Below are 21,406 nucleotides of genomic sequence, written 5' to 3'. Positions count from 1 at the left end.
AGACTCTTAAAGCGGACTAGAGGGGCGGGAGACGCAAGTGCGTCTCGCAGGGCATCTTGGGAACTGTAGTTTAATTCGATGCTGAGATCCCGCGGGATTCCGGGAAACCATGGTAAGGATGTAAGGATGTGGTGGAGGCTTTGAACCTTGAGTTGGAGAAAGTGGGACCGAGCGGGAGGCAGATCCAATGAACGGGAACGCTTTCTGACGTCATCGACACGCGCCGGAAGTACCGTTCACACGCGCGCTCACACTGCCTTGGCTGCGAGGATGGCAGGCTTCGCGGAGCTCGGGCTGTCTTCGTGGCTCGTGGAACAGTGTCGGCAGATGGGTTTGAAGCAGCCCACGCCCGTGCAGCTGGGCTGCATCCCCGCCATCCTGGAGGGTGAGTGTGGCTTGGTCTCTTCAGGAGGCTTCCCCGCAACTGTCGCTTCTCTTGCCTTCTCTCAGCTTTTTGCCCACGCGGGTCCCGTGAGGCAAGGGGCAGCCCTGGCCCTTACGGGCGATCCTGGGTTCCGGAGAACGACTAGGTAATGTTGGCGTTTAGGCTGTACGACTGACTCGCCTGCACAAGTGATATAATCTCTGAAACGTTCGTAGCCTCATCACTGGGAGGGTTTGATGAATACCTAATAGATAGTGCTGGGAAAATTCGATAGAACTTGCTTTACTGTCTTCATTTTACAAATGGCAATTGAGGTTGTCAAGATTATTGGTAATTCCAGGACTCTGGTCCCTAGACTGCTCTTCTCTCCACCCCTTTGGACCAGCCCAGTTTTGCCATTAAAGAGACGCCTTCAGGAAGCCTAGGATGTGACAAGTTAAGGCATTAAATAAACAGGGATGAAGAGTCAGTAGGGAGAATAAGATTCAGGTTGGGGGAGGGTATTCTGAGTTTCCCAAGCTCTGATCCCAGGGAAGGAGTCAAAATGAGATTGTGGTTCGTAGCAAGTATCTCAGGTCACATGGATGTGGGTTCCAGTCCAGGCTGTTACTGGCTGTATGTCCTGGGCAAACCTTTGACTCTGTTTCCCCTTCTGTTAAATGAGGACAATAATGGCCTCACTCTCCTTAAATGTGTCGATTACTCTAAATGGAAAGTTGTCGTAATGTCTTCAACAGGAAGGGCACAGGCTGGTACTAAGCATATAGTTCTTGTCATTATTGTTAAGTTTCTAAGTCATGCCCGAGTCTTTTGTGACCCCATGGACTGTAGCCCGTTGGGCTCCTCTGTCCATGGGATTTCCCAAGCAAGAGTATTGGAGTGGGTTGCCATTTACTTCTCCAGAGGATCTTCCCGACCCTGGAACCTATGTCTCCCGCACTAGCAGGTGGATTCTCTACCACTGAGTCACCAGGGAAGCCTGAGCATATAGTCATTGCTCGTTAAATGTTAGCTGCTGTAAGCTGTGCCTGATGGAATACCTGTCTGCACCTGTGACGCTGCTGTGTTCTCTGCCCAGGTCGGGACTGCCTGGGCTGTGCCAAGACAGGCAGCGGCAAGACAGCAGCGTTTGTCCTGCCCATCTTGCAGAAGCTGTCTGAGGATCCCTATGGCATCTTCTGCCTCGTCCTGACACCCACCAGGTGAGTCCCACCCCCCACGTACAGACACATGCCTCTCGGGTGAGTGAACCAGCTGTGTGGTCTTGGGGATGTGCCTTTACCTCTTTGAATACACTTTCCATGTGTGCAAAATGGGAACAGAAATTAGCCCAACCCTTAGAGGTGCTAAAGAATTAGCAAGATGGTGTGTGAAAAGTGCTGAGCACAGGGCTTGACTCAGGGCAAGCAGGAAGGCCAGGAAGTAGGCATATGGGCAGAGGAAAGGCCTGGACAGAGCTGGGGGCAGAGAGGAGGGGACTTGGCCACTGACCCACTGACCAGCCTCGAAGCAGGGGGATGCGGGTGGTGGGCAGGTTAACACCTGGGTCTCGGGCTTTGATGGCTGTGGTGTCAAGGCCATTGCTGAGGATGTGGGATGAGGAAAGGCCAGTTTGGGTGGGACTGGCCGAGGACAAGCCATACTCTGTTCGGGCACCCAGCCTAGTGAGAGGGCAGGAGCCACAACGGGCTTCCAACGGTCAGTATCAGAACCTTTGTCCAAAGGGGACTGGGAGCCATGGAGGGTGTATCAACAGGAAAGATGCAAGCAGGAGGCCCTATTGATGGAGGCAGGCACAAAACCCCCATCTGACTCATGCTGGCCCCTTCATGCCCACAGGGAGCTGGCCTATCAGATCGCAGAGCAGTTCCGGGTCCTGGGAAAGCCTCTGGGCTTGAAAGACTGCATCATCGTTGGCGGCATGGGTATGGGGGAACCCAAGGAGGCTCTGGGCAGGGGACTGCTGCAGCCTCAGACCATCTACCTAGCCCCACCTCTCGCATTCCACCCACAGACATGGTGGCCCAGGCCCTGGAGCTTTCCCGGAAACCACACGTAGTCATTGCCACACCGGGGCGCCTGGCTGACCACCTCCGCAGCTCCAACACCTTCAGCATAAAGAAGATCCGCTTCCTGGTGAGTCAGCCTGGGGCCCTGATTCATCCATTTGGGAACTGTGCGTCCCATTGGCCATCCGTTACCGAGTTAGGAATGGTGACAGTGACATCTCAGGGACCAACGAAAGGGGGCCTGTACTAGAAAAGATGGGCTTCCCAGGTGGCTCAGTTGTAAAGAATTCGCCTGCCGATGCACGAGATGCGGGTTCAGTCCCTGGGTGGGGAAAATTCCCTGGAGGAGGAAATGGCAACCCACTCCAGTATTCTTGCCTGGAAAATCCCATGGACGGAGGAGCCGGAGGTCTACAGTCCTTGGGGTTACAAAGGGTTGGCCACAACTGAGCACACGTGCATGCACACACTAAAAAAGTTAGTTGAGGGCAGGGCCTCTCTGAGGAGTTAACGTTGAAGCTGAGATGGGCAAGAAAACAGGCCTCCAAGACCTCAAGGGAGAGTGCTCCAGGGTGCACGTCTGAGCCCAGAAAGGAGGCACATGGAGGAGGTAGGCTGGGCCCCGGGCTGGTGGTCGGGCCTCGGACAGCAGCCTCACCCCAGGTCCCCACCCCCTGCCTGCTGCGGCTGATGCTACAGGTGATGGATGAGGCGGACCGGCTGTTGGAGCAGGGCTGCACTGACTTCACCGTCGACCTGGAGGTCATCCTGGCAGCCGTGCCCGCCCGCAGGCAGACGCTGCTCTTCAGCGCCACGCTGACCGACACACTGAGGGAGCTACAGGGCCTGGCCACCAACCAGCCCTTCTTCTGGGAGGCTCAGGCCCCGTGAGTCCGTAGCTACTTTCTGGCAGGGGGATGGGGCAGGGCAAGCGGGAGGCGGGGGTGTCCAACAGAGGTCATTGACCTCATTCAACAGAAGGGGAAACAAATCTGCCCGTGCCCAGGGTGCGCACCGTGGAACAGCTGGACCAGCGCTACCTGTTAGTGCCTGAGAAGGTCAAGGATGCCTACCTGGTCCACCTGATCCAGAACTTCCAGGACGAGCACGAGGACTGGTCTATCATCATCTTCACCAACACGTGCAAGTGAGCACGGCGGGCCTGCCGCTCCCGTCCCCCGGGTGTCCCGCCCCTGGCGCCTCATGGAGGTCCAGCAGGTGGTCTGTGGTTGGAGGGGTCAGGCACACGGCCAGTCTTGGCACTCCAGGGCCTCTGCTCCGAGCAGCAGTTTCAGAGGATTCACTCAAGGAGGCTCAGAGAGGTCAAGCAGTTTGCTAATAAGGTCACTCCCATGAAGACTGAGCCAGGATTTGGGGGTCCTCAAACTTGCCCTTTCCTGGTGGCTCAGATGCTAAAGAATCTGTCTGCAGTGCAGGAGACCCAGGCTCATTCCCTGAGTTTGCAAGATCCCCTGGAGAAGGGAGTGGCAACCCACTCCAGTATTCTTGCTTGGAGAATTCCATGGACAGGGGAGCCTGGTGGGCTACAGTCCATGGGGTTGCAAAGAGTCAGACAAGACTGAGGGACTAACACTTTCACTTTTTGAGACCTGCCCTTAACTGGAAGAGCTGAGGGCCTTGGGCTCTCCCCAGGAGACCCCTGCAGCAGCTGGGAAGGCCTTGGAGCAGCCAGTTCGCTGTGGTCTCAGGGGGTCACTGAGTTCCAGCACATCACCCCCACGGCTGTCCTCTCCACAGACCCAGGGATTTCAAAATCCTTTGACGTATTTGGGGAGAGCATCAAGGAGCTGTAGGCCGGTCTAGCCTGACCCAGCGTAGAAGGGCAGCCCACAGCACGTGGAGGAGACCTCCTGACCACTGCCCACCAAGAATTTCTTGGGCTACCAGAAGAAAACAGGCTGGACCTAGAGCACTCTCTTGTAGGCTTAGGCCAGGGAAGGGGTCAGCAGGCAGGACGCGGCACCCCTGCTTCTCCTTCCCCAGTCACGCAGGGCCACTGTTCGGGGTCTCGGGGCGGGAAGGCGGGGGCAGAGCACCTTCCCAGGACCCCAGCACTAGATGGACCAACAGCCTGTCCTTCCCACCAGGACCTGCCAGATCCTATGCATGATGCTACGCAAGTTCAACTTCCCCACCGTGGCTCTGCATTCCATGATGAAACAGGTGAGGCGCCAGGCAGCCACCCGGAGCCCTCCCCGACCAGCCTCGCCCTGGGGACCCCTCCCGGCCCCAGGGCTTTTGCTCAGGCCCTCTCCTCTGCCTGGAACACTCTTCCTGCCACCCCATCTGCCCCATTCTGGCCTCCTCAAGGTCATCTCCCTCAAGGTCATCTCCCTTGCTGGACTGTGAGCCCCTTGAGGGCAGAGACTGTCCTGGCCTCTGCTGTGCGTGTCTCCAGGCCTCACACAGTAAGCATACACTCTGAAACATTTCTTGGGATGCTACCTGATATCCTCCCGCCCCAATTCTCTCCCAATTTGGCACAGAAAGAACGCTTTGCCGCCCTGGCCAAGTTCAAGTCCAGCATCTACCGGATCCTGATTGCGACAGATGTAGCCTCCCGGTGAGCAGCTCCAGGGTGCCTCTACAAAAGGGCCAGAGAGGGAGGGTGGCTTCAGGCAGCCCCAGCTTCACCGCCGAGTGACCTTGGGTGAGTCCCAACCTCGGTTTCCCCACCTGGACAGAGGCGCTGAGTGACCTCTGCCTCCAGGGGCCTGGACATTCCCACTGTGCAGGTGGTCATCAACCATAACACCCCTGGACTCCCGAAGATCTACATCCACCGCGTTGGCCGGACAGCCCGCGCAGGTGAGCAGACAGGGCAGGCGCTACCCATGCAGGCGGCACGGGTTTGATCCCTTCTTGGGGAAGATCCCGCACACTACGGCCAAACCCCCCCCAAACAACCAAAAAGACACAGGTGCGGGTGCTGTCTTCTCCACATGACCCAGGCAGCACTGAGCTGTCCCCTGGGGACACGGCACACAACCCCCTCCCCACCACCACCTCTTGCCTCACCCGAGCCCCCTTCACCTGTCAGGGCTGGCCGTCCTAGCCCAGCAGCAAACAGGTATACAGATCCTGATGGGTAAGATGCTGCCCTGTGGGATTCAGTGTTAAAGTTCAACCACTTGCTGTGACTCCTGGTAGGAGCCTTGTGTCTGCTCCTCAGCCCCACCCGGAAGGGGCACAGAATCCGGGAGATTTTCTCACACCTGGAGTTGGCAGAGCCATGGTTTCTGGGGCCAGACTGGCCCTTCTCTCCTGCCCTGTGGCCTCAGGTCGGTCACATCAGCTCTCTGGGCCCCCACCACCCCGTCCAACAATGGGTAACAAGAATGTGACGCCTGTTTGGGGCCGCTCTGAGGGCCTCAGGCCTGGTCAGCTCCCAGGGCTGTTCTAGCGCATTGTCTCATGGAGGCCGGGAACAGAGAAGGTGGCATGTAGGCTTCGGAGCTGAAGCCTGTCTGGGCTTCCTGCTGACAGGACTGGGCTTGAGCTCCCCGGCAGCCACACCAAAAAGGGAAATCAGCCACATCACCAGCCCCTGATTAAGGCCAAGCTGGCAGGACAGCTGCCTCTCCCTGGAATCCTGCTGCTCCCCTGGGACAGACCTGCCTGCCACACAGAGGTCAAGCAGGGGGCTGAGACCTGACGCTCTAAGCTTCCTTCGTTTCCACTCATTCCTCCACCCACTGAGCTCCTGTACAGTTCCCCTTGATCAGGAGGAGCTCTGAGCTGCCTAGCAGTCAGGACCTGCTTGTATCGGCCCCTTCTCCTGGCCTCCAGCACACAATCTGGGTGTGTCCCCACAGGGCGGCAGGGACAGGCCATCACGCTGGTGACGCAGTATGACATCCACCTGGTTCACACCATCGAGGAGCAGATCAGTGAGTGGTGTGGGGAAGGGAGGGTGATGCCTCCGGGTGAGACGTCCACTCACCCTGTCAATGCCTGCCTGTCTGCTCATGTGAGGAGGCTTAAACTGCACTTTCTTTCCTACGCAACCCCCATAGAAGTTTCATTGGCCCAGCAATTGAAGCAGAAACTCTGTCGTGGCCTCCAGCAGCCGAAAGCCACATCTGATGGGAAGGGACTTTGGTTTCTCAGACCACAGTGTGTGGGTGGTCCCTGCAGATGAGTCAGAAGCCCCAGGGCTGTGGCCTAGGCAGGTTTTTAAAAATCCCCTTGGGTGGGATCTCCAGCTCTGGGGCATCTCCAACTACTGCACAGACTGTTCTGAGATTTAGAAACGTCTTGACTTTAATGGACACTGTTTTCAGAAATAAAACAACTCCTAATCAAATTCATAGTGTTGTTAACAACCAGAAAGAGAGAGCAGTCTGTACCCAGCTCTTGCCAACCTGATCTTTATCTGACATGACTCTGTATGGCCTTGCGTGCCCTGCTGCATGGAGAGCTACATGGTTGAAATCTCTCTCTGTGGTGCCTGCCCTTCCCTGCCCCCTCTCAACCCCAGGCCCCTGCTGTCCCCACAGAAAAGAAGCTGGAGGAGTTCCCAGTGGAGGAAGCCCAGGTCCTACAGATCCTCACACAGGTCAACGTGGTGCGGAGGGAGTGTGAGATTGTGAGTGTCAGGGAAGGGGCTCGTCCTCGGGGACCCAGGGTGCTTCCTTGAAGGTGGCAACCCCTGTGATGGTCTCTCCCTCCCCCTACTCTTTCCCCCCCTGCCCAGAAACTGGAGGCTGCCAACTTCGATGAAAAGAAGGAGATTAACAAGCGGAAGCAGATGATTCTGGAGGGGAAGGTGAGGGCTGGCTGAGCCGTCTATGTGGTAGGGGCAGGGCACAAGGGTCCCCAGGGAGGGCGCTCAGCTTAGCCACCTTCTGGTCCTGCCCATGCCAGGACCCCGACCTGGAGGCGAAGCGCAAGGCCGAGCTGGCCAAGATCAAGCAGAAGAACCGGCGCTTTAAGGAGAAAGTGGAGCAGACACTGCAGCGGCAGAAGGCCAGCAGGACTGACCGCAGGGGGCGCCCACCCAGGGCCCGGCCTGAGGCCTCCTTGTCCCTAGCACCCGCTCAGGGTCCAGCCTGAGTTCCTCACAGCACCCACTTGCCCAGCCTGGGACTCCTTCATCAAGCTGAGGGTTGGCGCGCCCTCCCCTGAGGACAGAACCCTCTGCCAGCCTGCCCAGTGCCCCTCAGCAGAGCCCGCTGACACACACGCTGTATAGCGCACAGCCCTCCACCCTGCAGCCTCTGGTGGCCCCTTTTCAGAGCCTTGGCTGGGAGGCGGGCTGCTGAGGAAGAAAGAACACTGGCTGTGAGGTTGGGCCCCGGTCCACCTGGGACGCAGTGACCCCAGCCCAGGTTCACCCTGGATGTGCGATGAGCAGAGGTGTGTCACTTGCAGGAGGTGCTTAATAAATGAGGCTTTTAGCTTCTGCAGCCTGGCTCTGGGGAGCAGGGGCAGCGAGAAGAGGGTGTGGCTGCCTGTGCTTCTCAAGTCCCCCGGAATGTCATGCTACCACCCCACCCACTAGTTCTCCTTTCCTGTTGGGCCAGGCCCAAAGCCTTGGACTGTGGTGTTGACCATTCCAGCCGAGTGACCTTGGGTGGGAGAAGTCCCTTATATGGGCCTCAGTTTCCTCATCTGGAAAATGGGTATAGCAACCGCTCTACTACCCAGATGTAGACATGATGTTTTGGAGAGATCGTTTCCATGCCTAGTGAACACAGCCACATTCTAGGAGCTTTCCCCCTTGCCCACTTGGTTGTATTTGGGGTTTGTGGCTAGAGTGAAGTGAAAGCGGGGGGATTAATCAGGGTCCACGTTAGTCCAAGGTGGTCCAGACAACATGGGCAGGGCTTAAGGAGACAGGGAAGCAGAGCCACGTGTCCTGGGCGCGCTCCCTCAGGCTTTCTGAACCTCGCCCTCCAGGTGGCTTACCAGGCTGAGGGCAGATGGACGGAGGGCCCAGTGCTGGCGGTTGGGTACACCCAGGCTGCTCAGACACCACGCACACAGCCACGCTCAGAAATGTAATTTGGGCATCAGCACATGCCCTGGGGAGTCTAGAAATTCTACACAATGAAAAGCTCAAAAACAGCCTCTGAGCTGTGAACAGCCAGGGCTGGCTGGAGTCCTGTAGACAAGCCCTCCCCAGGCTGAGTCGGGCCCCAGTTGCTGCCAGGGGGCTTGGCCCACTGTGCCGCCTGCGGCCTGGCCTGTACCCCAGGCGGGAACCCTTTGTGTAAAACCAGCTCCCACAGGCCCCTTCCTCTATGCAGACCCGGAGGCTGGACTCAGGGCGCGCCCTCGGCCAGGCGGGCCAGCCCCTCCCGCAGCTCGCTCAGCTCAAACAGCCTGACGTCCAGCAGCTGCGCGGCCCGGCCCACCTCGGCCCGTGCCCGCTCCCGCTCGACTCGGGCCTCCTCCAGGCTGCGCTCCGTGGCCCGCAGCTGGTGCTCCAGCTCTGCGTTTCGGGTTTCCAGGTCCTACAGGGAGAGAGCAGGCGGTGTTGGGGCCCCAGCGAGTCTCAAGGGTCCAGCGTCTCAAAGCGGGTGCTGGGGACCACAGCCCCCACTCTGGGCCAAGCTCTCCCTGTCTGCTGGCTTTCTCCCAGCTACCTGTACCCAAGATCTCCCTGGTCCCCCAGCCAATTTGAACTGACCACATTCCTCCTCAAAATCCTCCTGTTCTGGGAATGAAATTCAAACCCCTCCCTCTCCTTGCTCATTCCTGCTCAGCCTTTCTGGCTTCCTGTGGTTCCTTGAATACTTTCTCCCCACCTCAGGGCCTCTGCATTTGCTGTGCACGCTGCCCAGGAGAAAACAGGGAGCATTCCCTCAAATACTCTCTCTCTGGGGGCACCAGATCCTTTAACTTCTCCACCTGCTGGACTCACAGGACATGCCCCTATGAACGTTCCTCAGATAGTCTTCAGTGAAAGCCAGGCCAGCTACATCTGGGTACAAATACAAGCTTCTGGCCTCAGACAGGGATGTGTGAGGATTTGATAGGGGTCAAGAATGGAAATTTAACAGAGACTCAAAAACTGCTTGTTGAATGAATGGAAGAAGATGAGACCTTGTCCTAATAACCATCATTTGACTCAGTCCTTCCATGCACCTGGTCATGTGAATCCTTCACAACCTTAGATGTCTTCCTGACTCCATTTATAGGTGAAGAAACGGAGGTTCAGGAAGGCCCACGGCTGCCCAGAACCCGTGGGAAGGGAAGATCATGTCCGTCCCGTACCAGGGGCTGGCTGCCACCGGTAGTCACCCCACCCCACCCCACCCCACAGCAACCACACATACCTGCACCTTCTGCTGTGTCTCCTCACGTTCGGTGTCTGCAGCCTCACGGGACCCACTAGTCTGGCTCCTCAGCGTCTGGATCTCCTGATGGAAAAGTTCCCAAAATCTGTTCCGAGGTCCTTGGCTCCCCTGGGGGAGAGCAAGGCAGGCAAGGCCCAAGGAAGCACACAGGCACACAGAGGCGTTCACACACCTGGTCTTTGGTTTCCACTAGTGCCTCCAGCTGCTCCAATGACTGGCTGGGGCCCTCCTTCTCACTGACGGAAGCTGGCTCTGCCGCAGCCTGGGCTTCCAGCTCAGCCACCTGTGCAGACAGAAGGTCAGTCCCTGATGACCCAGTCTGTACCCTCCTCACCCTGGGGATATGCCTCCTGATCAGTCAAGCCCGTGACTGGGAACTCATCCCTTCAATCTGGGCCACTACCTCACCTCTGGCAGGTAGGACTCTAGGGTCTGACGACCCTGTGTGGCCGACATTACTTCAGACCCATACTACAGAGCAAGAAACTCTCTGGGAAGTGACCTGCCGAGATCACACATCCAGCCAGTTGAACCCAGGACAAATAGGAGGCAGGGCCTTCACAGTGACCCTTGGGCCACTTAGGGTCTTTGGGAGGGTGGGGCTTCCTCACCCGCTGCCGCAGCCTCTCAGCCTCTGCGCGCTGGGCCTCCAGCTGCTGCCTCCACTGGGCGGCGGCCGCGTTGGCCTCTCGCAGGGCACCGGCCAACTTGTTGTTACTGTCCTGCAGCGCGAAGAACTCGGCCTCCCACTGCACCTCGCCCACGGAGCTGCGAGAGCGCCGGGGTCAGCAGAGGGCAGGGCGGGGCCTCACTGGGCCGGGGGCGGGGCTAGGGCGGTGCTGGGTCTGGGGCGGTGCTATGGGCGGGGTCAAGAGACCTCGAGACAATGGGGTGGGGACGTCCCGGGGAGGGACGCTCCGCGAGACACAGTCCGCATGGAGGGCAGTATCAACCCATGGGATGTGGACAGAACCGGGTGGTGGGGAGGCACCCGTGGGTTTAGAATTAGCTGGGGGAGGTGAGGACGGGCTAGGGTTAGCCCCGAGGAATGGATGAGGCAAGCGGGGTCGGCTCTGGAAGGGGCGTAATCTGGGTGTCTCCTCTCCAACCCAGGCCTGTACTGGGATCCCGGGCGTGGATCCACTGTCAGATTGCGCCACTTGAACGAGTCCCAACAGTTTCTGAGAAATTCCTCTCGCCTCCCCCACCTTTCGTCCCGTCACGCCCCGTACCCTCTGCTACCCCCTCACCCTTCGGACAGCATCTTTTTGAGCCGCTCGCGTTCAGCGGGGCCCGGGGCATCCGCGCTCTGGCTGCGGAATAGCTTCTCATCGCCGGGGCCATTGGTGCTGACGAGGGGGCTCGGAGGCACCTAAGGGCAATGATAGAAGTGAAGTCAAGTAGGGCGCGGTTTCAGTTAAGGGCCAGCTAGGTCATGGTTGGGGTCAGGGCTGATGTCAAGGGTCCTGACTGAGAGGGGGCAGGAGGTCCTTCCCAGCACTGGGATCCAATCGTTCCTCTCCCCTCCTCACCCACCATCCGTGGCCCCAACATGGCCCCTGGGCTGTAGTTTGGCGCCCTGTCCCGCCTCCTTGCCTGCTGGGCTCTCACCAACCCACCAGCAACAAACCTAATGCAGGCTAGCCTAAACCCAGGGAGACAGATACTCATAATCTGCAAATCGGGGAGCAATCTGATGCCTTGGTGCTGTTCCCTCACCGCAGTGACCTCTCCTGGGGCCAAATTTCAACAGCTATTTAAAATTCCTATGGGAAATCTACTCCATTAGGCTAAATTCATTATGAATCCACCTGGTGCCTGGACCACAGTCCCGACGGCAGGGACCAGCCTACTTTTTTTATCTTCTTAAGCCCTGTGCCCAGTCCAGGGTGTGGCACACAGTAGGTGGTCAATAAATGATGTTGAATAAGTTAGTGGGGGGAAATGCTCAGGGACAGTTTTTTACCCCACCCCACTACTTAGGGCTTCTCAGGTGGCTCAGTGGTAAAGAACCCGCCTGCCAATGCAGGAGACATAAGAGACGCAGGTTCAATATCCCTGGGCTAGGAAGATCCCCTGGAGGGCATGGCAATCCACTCTGGTATTCTTGCCTGAAGAATCCCAGGAACAGAGAAGCCTGGCGGACTACTACAGAGAAGCCTGGGTCACAAAGAGTTGGGCATGACAGTATGCAAGCACGCACCGCTACTTAGCCATTTCACCTCTGCCACGTGAGCTGGTTTTCTGGCCTTCCTTTATCTAACTTTCAGACAGGCCTGTGACATGCTCCCATGGCACCCACAACCCTTTTCCATGGTCCCTGCCATGGATCTAGTTTTACATCATCAGTGAGCGTTTGGTCCTGAGCACCGGCAGAGTGTTTAGACCCCTCCCCTCCATAGCAGTTGAGTTCCTGGGACAAGGAGTGCTGACCTGGTGGGCAGTGAGCCCCAGCGCTGGACTGGTGAGCTCTCCTCCATCCTGAGATTTCTCCCGTGCCAGCCTTGCTGCTTCCTTCACTTCCTGGAACTTCTCAGCAAACTGAGGGATGAGGGATAGGAACAGACAGTCAACAAACTCCCAGCCCCCTCCACCAGGGCCCCACCACACGATTCCCACCCAGCACCAGCTCTGTCACTTTGGAAGAGAAGGAAGAAGGCTGGGAAAATGATGCCCAAGGAGCAGAGTGGGTATCAGGCTAGAGGGCAGGGGTGGGATGTTCACGGAGGCCACCTTGAGAAAGAGATCCCCTTTCCCTCTCAATCAGCTTATCTCAGTAAGGAGAGCCTCAGGTGGGTGCTAATCTGTCTTTCATGCCTGGGAGCTTGTGAATATCCTTTGTGACAAAGAGAAAGCAGGTCTTGCACTTGGAGCCTCTGACAGGCACCTGCAGCCAGTGGGAAAGTAATCACCCTGTTCTCATTTTTGTTATATTATAGTTTACATTAATCTCCCATACCTGTTTTCCAGCTAGAGTAGGATACACTTTTTTTTTTTCATTTTATTTATTTATTTTTGGCTGCACCAAGCGGATTGTGGGATCTCAGTTCCCTGACCAGGCATTGAACCTGGACCATGGCAGTGAAAGCCTGGAATCCTAACCACTAGGCCACCAGGGAACCTTTTAAAAAATTTTTTTGTTTATGTATTTATTTATTTTTGGTTGTATGGATCTTCATTGCTGCTTAGACTTTTCTCTGGTTGCAGTGAGCAAGGGCTCCTCTCTAGTTGTGGTGCACAGGCTTCCCATCGCAGCTTCTCTCATTGCAGAGCACAGGCTCTAGGGCACGTGGGCTCAGCAGTTGCAGCTCCTGGGCTCTAGAGCACAGGACCCATAGTTACGGCGCACAGGCTTCATTGCTCTGCAGCATCTAACATCTTCCCAGTCCAGGGATTGAACCTGTTTCTCCTGCATTGGCATGTAGAGTCTTTACCACTGAGCCACCAAGGAAGCCTCCAACCTTTTTAAATTTTAAAATAAATTTTCTTAGCTTGAAAGTAATTTTAAAAATATTTACAGATATACACTCCCTTGGTTTGTGCAAAGTGGCCAGTGCCATTCATTGGGGGTATTGGTGGTAGGTAGTGTTTTCAAAAACTGTTCCAGGATTTCTCTGGTGGTCCAATGGTTAAGACTCCACACTTCCAGTGCGGGGGGTGCAATCCTCAGTTGGGGAACAAAGATCCCATATGCTACATGGCGTGGCCAAAAAAAAAAGTCCCAAGAGCAACTGAATACTCATATGTGAAAAAAATACTCCTACTTTATACCGCCCATGGAAATTAATTAAAGATCTAAATTTGAAAGGGAAACTAATGCTTCTAAAAGAAAAGAGAAGAAAAGCATCTCGGAGAGCATGAACCATACAGGGAAACAATTAATAAGACAATGCCGAATTCTAGAAACAGCAGAGGGTGGAGGGAGGTGGTGATGAAGGTAATGCCAGGGGTGTGGGGAAGCACTCAGCCCATCAAAGGCACCCAGAGAGGAGCAGGGTGTGTTCAAAATGAAAGCAGGTGGCCAACTGAGCTGGGATGTGGATCAGGGAAGTGGGAAGGGGCTATAGGCTGGTCCAACTCTATATGCCCATTCTGTAGCTGGGAAGATGGACGCCCAGCATCTGTCCAGGGTCCCCCAGTACACACAAGAGAAGACCCAACCCCAGCCCTGCTCCTCCCACCATGTACCCCCGCAGGCCCACCTGAGTCAGATGCTGTTCAGAAGCAAAGCCAAGACCATAGACAGTGTTGGCGCGACTGTCTGCCCACTGTCCAAACTTCTGGGAGGTTTTGGTAAAGGTCATGTTGGGAGTGACAGTGCTGTTGATGATGGCCTGGGAGAAAAGTTCATGGGTGATGGAACTGGTAATAATCAATAGGAAACCCCCAGAGAAAATCGCCTTCTATTAGTCCTTCTGTGCTAAGTCACTTTAGTCCTGTCCGACTCTTTGCAACTTTATGGACTGTAGCCCACCAGGCTCCTCTGTCCATGGGATTCTCCAGGCAAGAGAATGGGAGTGGGTTGCCATGCCCTCCTCCAGAGGATCTTCCTGACCCAGGGATCAAACTTATGTCTCTTACGTCTCCTGCATTGGCAGGTGGATTCTTTATCACTAGCACCACTTGGCTTGAGCCATTTCAGAAGGAAGATGGAGACCCAGAAACATTCAGAGTATCCCCTGGCCCCCAAGACACACAGCAAGGCAGCAAATGGACCCAGTCCTGTCCTGGGATCCTTGGCACCTGCCACCCCACCCAGGCCCCACCAGGACCTTGGCACCCCCAAGGCTGATGATTCGGTAGACATTGCGGGTGGCATCATAAAAGTAGGAGACAGTGAGCGCGTGTTTGCCCGCGGGGATCCAGTTCCGCTTGGTGGCCGGGTCGATCTGGAACACGTGTGCCCGTGTGCTGAAGATGGGCTGCTCCCTGTGTGGGGAGAGGGTGCTCAGTGGGGGCCACCCACACCCACCCCCAGGGACTCAGGGTCAAGCTGGCAGAAGCAGGGGCTCACCTGGCTGTGGACATTGGTCAGGCTGGTCTGGGTGGGCTCCAAGTAGCAGCCAGTGGGATGGTGGGAACTGCTGGTTTGGCCTCTGGAGGGAGAGGGGGTTTGTGAGTGTCCCCCAGGCCAGGATGAGGGAGGCCAAGCATGTCCAACCCCATGTACACCATTCACAGAATTTCGACCCCAAAGTGAAGGGAATGTAGCCCGCCAGGCTCCTCCATCCATGGAAGTCACCAGGCAACAATACTGGAGTGGATAGCCATTCCCCCTTTCAGGGGATCTTCCCAATCCAGAGATCAAACCTGGGTCTCCTGCATTGCAGGAAGACTCTTTACCATCTGAGCCCCCAGAGGCCATCTCTGTCCTGAGTGTTGCAGGAACATCCTCCAGATGCAGATGGCCTCTGACAGGAGGCACCTGGCATCCCGGGCATAAACCTCGCATCTTCCTGCTTACAGGACTCCCAGTGAAGTCTTCTCTATCTCTGGGCTAGGCTGAGGAGGCCAAGGCCAATTCCTGTTCAGCACCTTCTGACATTCATCCAGTACTCTTCAAAGCAGGGCCGCCACCAAAAGAGTGAGGCGTTACTGGGTGCCTACTGGGAGACCCGTCCCCCACAGGACCGCCAAAGAAACCCCTCAGCTTCCACTCTAGAGCAGAGGCACTCCTTGGAGTCAAAGTCCAAAAATCCCCAGGGAGCCTGCAGCCTAGTTAAAGAGACAAGATGCAGCTGCACAGGTCCACTGTGGTGGCCACCCATCACCACTGAATCCCAGTACGCGCGCGGTTGGGTGGGAACCAGGTCCTGGAGAGACCCGGGGGAGGGCAGGCAGACGGAGGGAAGAGAGGCCTGAACTCCGTAGCCCCCGTGGTCAGAAAGGGGAGTGCACCCCCTCCCTTCTGGGCAGCTGCTGTCCTGGTCACAGGGTCTGAAACCGGAGCTCGGGTTGGGGGAGGGGCGGTGACTTTGGCCGGCCTTGGGGGTGGGTCCCGGGTCGAACCGGGGTTCCGGGGGCGCAGGGGTCTCAGACACTCAGGTCCCTCCTGCCCGTCCGGACGCTCCTGCCACGACTTGCTGCACTGGGGCAAGTTACTCACCAACTAGTCATGCGCCTCGGACGCCTCCGGCCGCGGGGCTCCCCAAGGGGAGCCCTACCCGCCCGGTGTCTGGGATCCAACACTGCGTTTGGTGGTCGAAGCCCCACCCCACGAGCCCCAGTCCAGGGGATCGGATATTCATTCGGGATCAAGACCCCACCCGCGTCACGACCAGGACGCCCCAACTTCGGGAAGTGTCGCCCCCAGCCCTGGAACTCCAAGATCCCTTGCCACGGCCCTCCAACACTCCGGGTCCAGAACTTCGGGGACACGTTATCTACCTCCTGCAACCGCAGGTCCAGAACTTAGGGGATCCTTCGCGCTGTCCCTGACTCCTGAACTTCGGGGACCCCCTGCCACCCTTCCATCCCCAGGTCGGGAATTTCGGGGTTCCCTCGGGTCGCCCCTCCACCCCAGGTCCGGAACTTCGGAGACACCTTCACAGCCTTCTCCAACAACGGGGCCGGAACTTCGGGATCCCCTCCCAATGTCCCCTCCCTGACCCCGACTCCGGAACTTCGGGGTCCCCTGACCTCTCAAGCTCTGGCACTTCGGGGCTCCCCCAGCCGCCCCCAGCCTCCGTATCCCGAACTTCGGCGACCCCCCCAGCACCCTCTCCAGGGCTCTCGAACTTCGGGCCCCCCGCACCCCCAGCGCTGGCTCGGTTGGCCGGGCTCACCCTGCCGGCTCGGCGCCCCTCAAGTGTCCGGGCGCGAGACGGGTGCCGCCCCGCGGCGCCGACTCCCCGCAGCCCGGCGCCCCGCTCGCTCGCTGGCTCCGGGGCCCGCGCCCTCCGCGCCGCCCGCGCCTTTGTCTGCGCCGCCGCCGCCGCCGCCCGCGCCGCCTCCGGTCCCATCGCGGCGGGTCCCGACGCGGCCGCCGCCCGCCCCGCCTCCCCGGGCCGCCGAGGCCGCCCTGCAGCGCCCCCTGCCGGCCCTCCGCGGCGGGGGGGCGGGAGAGAGGGAGGGGCAGGAGCAGGGAGGAAGAGGGGGAGGGTGGGGGGCAAGAGGTTAAGAAGGGTGCGGAGGGGGACAGTCAAAGGGTAGAGCCAGAGACCCGGACCCAGAGACAGAGAGACGGAGGAGAGAGGCAGAGACACAGGCGACAGGCAGACAGACCTAGGCGGACAAAGGAGAATGTGGCCTCATCCTCCTTTCAAGGGTGTATGTCGGGGGTGTGTCCCCGATCCTCTGGGCCACGGCTGCTTTTGTCTGTCATGGGGAGTCAGGTCCCTCTTCACCCGAAGGGAGTCCAGGTGCAGGGCACATCTGCCCCTTGGTGGGCCCAGGCGTGGCTCGTCCTCAGTGCCCGTATGCAGAAAATGAAGAAAGAGACCTTGGCTGAGAGGAGGCTGGAAGATGCTGCTGCTGCTAATGGGGCTTGATCCCAGGTGCGCTGCTCAGATTGCTTCCTGCCTGCTCTCCCACCCCACTCTGATCCCCAGGTGGGGGCTTCTGTCCACCTTGGGGCTTCTGTGTCTCCCCAAACAGCTGTCTCTGTGTTGATGAGGTTGGATTAGGATTATCATTGCTGTTAAAGTGTTCCCAAATCCCAGGTTGGGGGACTGTCCATGTCCACCTGCCACTGAATGGGTGAATTGCCTGGAGGTCCACAGGCCTGGGCTTGTCACTACTTCCTTCCTACACTTCTGGGAGACAGGCCTTCTAGAGCTGACCCAGGATCTCCTGGTCCAAGCCTGTGGAGCCCCCTTGCCAGTCCCAGCTCCACCCTTTCTCTGGAAACTCCTCCAGAGCCACACAGTGCCATCAGTTCATGGACAGGGGCACTGAACCAAGGAAGGCCTGCCTGCACTTCCATGAAGCTCTGAGCCTCACGTATATGCATGTTCAGTCGCTTCAGTCGTGTCTGACTCTTTGTGACCCTGTGGGCTGTAGCCTTCCAGCCTCCTCTGTCCATGGGATTCCCCAGGTAAGAATACTGGAGTGGGTAGACATGCCCTCCTCCAGGGCATCTTCCCCAACCAGGAATGGAACCTGCATCTCTTATGTCTCCTGCATTGGCAGGTGAGTTCTTTACCACTAGCACCACCTGGGAACCCCACATTTGAGGTTTTTGCTTTTTCTCTCCTCTGTCTCCTTTGCTTGTTCTTGTCTGTTTCCCCACATCTGAGCTGGTTGCTCCCTTCAAATTACCTATAGGTGAATCCTAGGTCACGTTGTTTCTGGAGCCTTCATCCCAGGCCAAGATCTGAGTTTTCCTCCCTCCCAGCCTTTGCTGAAGCTGTTTCCTCCACCTAGAATGCCCTTCTCAAAGTCCTATATTCTGTTTTGTCCTTCTAGGCTCAGCTCCACTGCCCCCTCACCTCCCAGATGCTTCTCTGACTGTCCTGAGCTTGGTAGGGACCTCGCACACCCCTGCTGCACCACCCTATCCCTTTCTTTGGGGTCCCTGATTTATTTACTGGTTTGATTGTGGCCAGAACTGACCCATCCTTGAGCCTGAACCTCACTCAGCGTGAGAGGGACTATCACTCCAGCTCAGGAAACAGAGCCACAGACTCACTTTCTCCACCTGCCTCTAACTTCACGGCATCTGCATAAGCAAAGGATTTGGCTTCGCTCTCAGGCCCGAAGCCACAAAACGCTTGAACACTGTAGGGAACAAAGAAAATACCGTCTGTTCCGTGCAGAGTGACTTTTCCTTATAACCAAAAAAAAAAATAAAATTTTTTTTTAATGTAACTGGAAAGGTCCTGGCAGGGCTGAGGCTTTTGGAGGCCACGCAGCATGTGCTGAGTACTGGCCGGATGTAGAACTGGGGTCAGGTGGCTGTTCTGGGGGGGCGGGTGGGCGAGGAGGCCACAGCGTGATGGAGAATGGGGTCCTTTCTCAAGTCTCCAGGAAGGACTGGGATGGAGCTGGCCTTGAGCAGCCCTGACCTGAAGTTGTCTTAGTCCAGTTCAAACTGAAAGAATGATTTCTGTCAGTGAAGACTGGGCCTTCTTGCCTGGAGAATGGGGCTGATGCTCATGGTGCTGGGGTGGGGGGAGGAGGCAGGAAGAATCCAGGCAACACCATCAACTTCTCACTGTTCCCTGGGCATAGATGAGTAGGAGGCTGCCTTGAGCGGCCACTCCCACCTCAGCCTGAGCCCTCTTCTGCGTGGCCCTTGGGCCTCTCTTACAAAGGACTGGGAATGTCCTTGAGGGGCGAACAGAGGCCACCAACCCAAGGTGGCTGACTAGGAACGACAGCTTCCTCTTGGGGCTGAGGAAGGACATGAGGGAATGCGCTTCCTGCCATAGGAGGAACCAAGCAGGAAATAGAACAGCTCATTCGGCTCTCAGCTCAGTTCAGTTCAGTTGCTTAGTCACCTCTGACTCTGCGACCCCATCGACTGCAGCACTCCAGAGTAGCTCTTATAGGTGAGGCTCTGGGCCTCTGTCTCATTAAATCCGACCCAAACTTTGCGCTGAAGTTATATTGTCTCTCTTCCCTGGAGGGTTCCTGTCCCACCACAGCAGCAAAGCGGGGAGAGTGTCTGTACTCTTCCCCCAAACCACATGCCCAACCTCATGGCATGGATTACAGGGACCACTCAGGTCTGTTTATGTCATGATTTGGTTACTGCCTACTTTGTTCAAGCCTCTGTCCCACCACCTAGAGCAAGCCTGACCTGCAGCAGGAACTCTGTAAATGTTGCCAGAAGGAAGGGATCCCAAGGGCCCTTCCTAGGTCCTTGGTGGCTTTCAATGTCACAGGAGCCAGGGTGCCTCTTACCAGCAGGAGGACCTTAAAGAAATCACTTTTCCTCCCTGTACTTTAGTTTCCCCATCTATAAAACATGCATTAAGAATGGTACCCACTTCTGAGGCTTCCTGTAAGGCTCCAATATGGCCTGGCACGAAGAGGGCATGACCCTAGGAGCTTAATAAGTGTCTGCTAGTTATAAACATCATAGTTATTCTTGGCTATCTGGACAGGCGGTTTTGATACTGAGCCAAGTTCTTTAGACTTTCAGGGTTTGAAGGGTCCCAACCAGATGTGAGCTCTTGAGGACAGAAATGGGTCCAACGTGGCATGATATCCTCTAAATCTTTAGCTCTGGGGCCTTCATGTGCCTCTCTAACCACCCTCCTTCTCCTACTTCCTATGCCCCCAAGTTTGCCAGTTGGGACAGCCACAGAATCATATCCTCCTAGCAAACTCCTATTCATTCCTCAAACCCCTACCCACCACCCCCATGACCTCTTCTCTAAGAAGGCTTCTTTCCTGCTAAACCCTCCCTTACACCCTCCCTCCTGGTGGAAGTGTCTGTGTTCAGGGCTGATTCCCCCAGCCCGAGGGTATCTCAAGGGCTCAACCGTGGCATCTCTTGGATTTGGCATCTTCCAGCATGGGTTAGCTGCATGGGATTCACGGCAGAGGAAAGTTTGATGATTCTCAACTCACACACAAAAACTGACCCCACCTTAAATTCAGATCTATTTCAATTTCTGCCAAAGGCCAAGGTTAATTCATTAAACAACAGCCCCCAGGAAGTAATGAAGACAGGTACCCACCTCCCCCACCCCACCCCACCCCAGCCCTGGCACGAAGGGGCTGGGGCAGGGGTTCTGGCACTGGATTATGGACTAGACCTCCCAGGACCAGGGTGGGTTGGGGGTTAGGGAAGCAGAACTTGAGCCCCCTCCAAACTCCAAACCTGGATCCGTGGTTTGGTTCCCACAGACCTAATTACCCTCATTTGCCACATGTACTAATTACCTCCGTTGTACCAGGTGGCTGGGCGGGGCTGCCCCACTTTCGGGAGGTAGGTCGGGGCCCGATTATTTTTGGCTGTGCCGTCCTTGAAGGCTCTACCATCCATTCGTGTGAAGGGCAGAAAGTGGGGCAGAAAAACCAGGACCACATCAGGAGAGACAATGGGAGAGTTGAGAGTCAAGTTGGCCTAGGAGCCCCTTGAGCAGGGGATTTGGGCCTAAAGCTGAGGATCTTTGGCACTTACCTGCAGCAAAACCTGGAGAGGCTGAGACTCATTCATCTCCATGGTGGATTGGTCTGGAGGCCTGTTTTGAATGTGAAATAATTGGTGAGAGAGGGCTTGGATTGCGGGTGTTAGTCAGACAGGTCTGGGTTTAAGTCCTGAGTCATCCCCACTTGATATGTGTTCCTGGGCACCTGACCCTCTCTCTTTGCATCTTTCCTGAGGGATAAAACAGGGATCATAAGTTACAAAGAGTGCTCTGGGCAGAGTGCACAGCATGTGCAAAGGCCCTGAGGTGAGGATGGACTAGTGTGTTGGAGGAACAGCCAGGAGGCCAGGGTGGTCAGAACAGAGTGAGTAGGAAGAAAGCAGGGGGAGGCTGAGGGCTAAGGAGGCCACAGGAGCCAGGTGGGACCTCATGGGTGGTGGTGAGGTAGGTGGGTTTCCTTCTGAGGGTACTTGGGAGCCATGGGAGAGTTTGGAGCCAGAGAGGGAAAGATGTGATTGGATGTGCATTGCAGCCTGGTAGGATCTGAGATCCCCTACAAGGGATTAAACCCAGGCCCTTGGCAGTGAAAGTGAAGAATCCTAACCACTGAATGACCGGAGAATTTTCCAGGGTTTCAACTCTTAG

General features: G+C 56.7%; 2 protein-coding genes across 4 annotated transcripts; one reads left to right on the top strand and one right to left on the bottom strand.

Annotated features, from left to right (window-relative positions):
• Positions 1-106: 106 nt before the first annotated feature.
• Positions 107-7,854, top strand: DDX49 (DEAD-box helicase 49). Of its 2 annotated transcripts, XM_061421491.1 has the most exons (13): positions 107-385; positions 1,464-1,587; positions 2,225-2,310; positions 2,400-2,521; positions 3,094-3,281; positions 3,401-3,541; positions 4,503-4,578; positions 4,902-4,978; positions 5,126-5,223; positions 6,231-6,305; positions 6,915-7,003; positions 7,112-7,183; positions 7,282-7,854. In XM_061421491.1, exons 1-13 carry the CDS (start codon positions 271-273, stop codon positions 7,468-7,470), a joined length of 1,452 nt encoding a protein of 483 aa, XP_061277475.1. In that variant the 5' UTR covers positions 107-270; the 3' UTR covers positions 7,471-7,854. The 2 variants fall into 2 exon arrangements, with proteins under 2 accessions (XP_061277475.1, XP_061277476.1); XM_061421492.1 differs by lacking the exons at positions 6,915-7,003; positions 7,112-7,183; positions 7,282-7,854 and adding an exon at positions 6,432-6,583.
• A 550-nt stretch (positions 7,855-8,404) lies between these two features.
• On the bottom strand, positions 8,405-16,626 carry HOMER3 (homer scaffold protein 3). Of its 2 annotated transcripts, none has more exons than XM_061421497.1 (10): positions 16,505-16,626; positions 14,734-14,815; positions 14,492-14,648; positions 13,922-14,053; positions 12,153-12,260; positions 10,970-11,091; positions 10,331-10,487; positions 9,892-10,002; positions 9,699-9,782; positions 8,405-8,873 (listed from the first exon to the last, which is right to left on the bottom strand). In XM_061421497.1, the coding sequence occupies exons 2-10, from the start codon at positions 14,745-14,747 to the stop codon at positions 8,682-8,684; spliced, it is 1,077 nt and encodes a 358-aa protein (XP_061277481.1). In that variant the 5' UTR covers positions 14,748-14,815; positions 16,505-16,626; the 3' UTR covers positions 8,405-8,681. The 2 variants fall into 2 exon arrangements, with proteins under 2 accessions (XP_061277481.1, XP_061277483.1); XM_061421499.1 differs by lacking the exon at positions 16,505-16,626 and adding an exon at positions 15,826-16,362.
• Positions 16,627-21,406: the final 4,780 nt, after the last annotated feature.

Source organism: Bos javanicus, chromosome 7, assembly GCF_032452875.1.
Source record: "Bos javanicus breed banteng chromosome 7, ARS-OSU_banteng_1.0, whole genome shotgun sequence".
NCBI lineage: Eukaryota > Metazoa > Chordata > Mammalia > Artiodactyla > Bovidae > Bos > Bos javanicus.
This window is presented reverse-complemented; position numbering and strand designations above follow the sequence as displayed.

Coding starts and splice junctions, on each gene's coding strand:
- DDX49 (XM_061421491.1), top strand. CDS start 271: ATGGCAGGCTTCGCGGAGCTCGGGCTGTCTTCGTGGCTCGTGGAACAG. Junction 386..1,463: donor CATCCCCGCCATCCTGGAGG/GTGAGTGTGGCT, acceptor TTCTCTGCCCAG/GTCGGGACTGCCTGGGCTGT. Junction 6,306..6,914: donor CACCATCGAGGAGCAGATCA/GTGAGTGGTGTG, acceptor CTGTCCCCACAG/AAAAGAAGCTGGAGGAGTTC.
- HOMER3 (XM_061421497.1), bottom strand. Junction 12,261..13,921: donor CTGAACAGCATCTGACTCAG/GTGGGCCTGCGG, acceptor CTCATCCCTCAG/TTTGCTGAGAAGTTCCAGGA. Junction 9,783..9,891: donor TAGTGGAAACCAAAGACCAG/GTGTGTGAACGC, acceptor CTTTTCCATCAG/GAGATCCAGACGCTGAGGAG.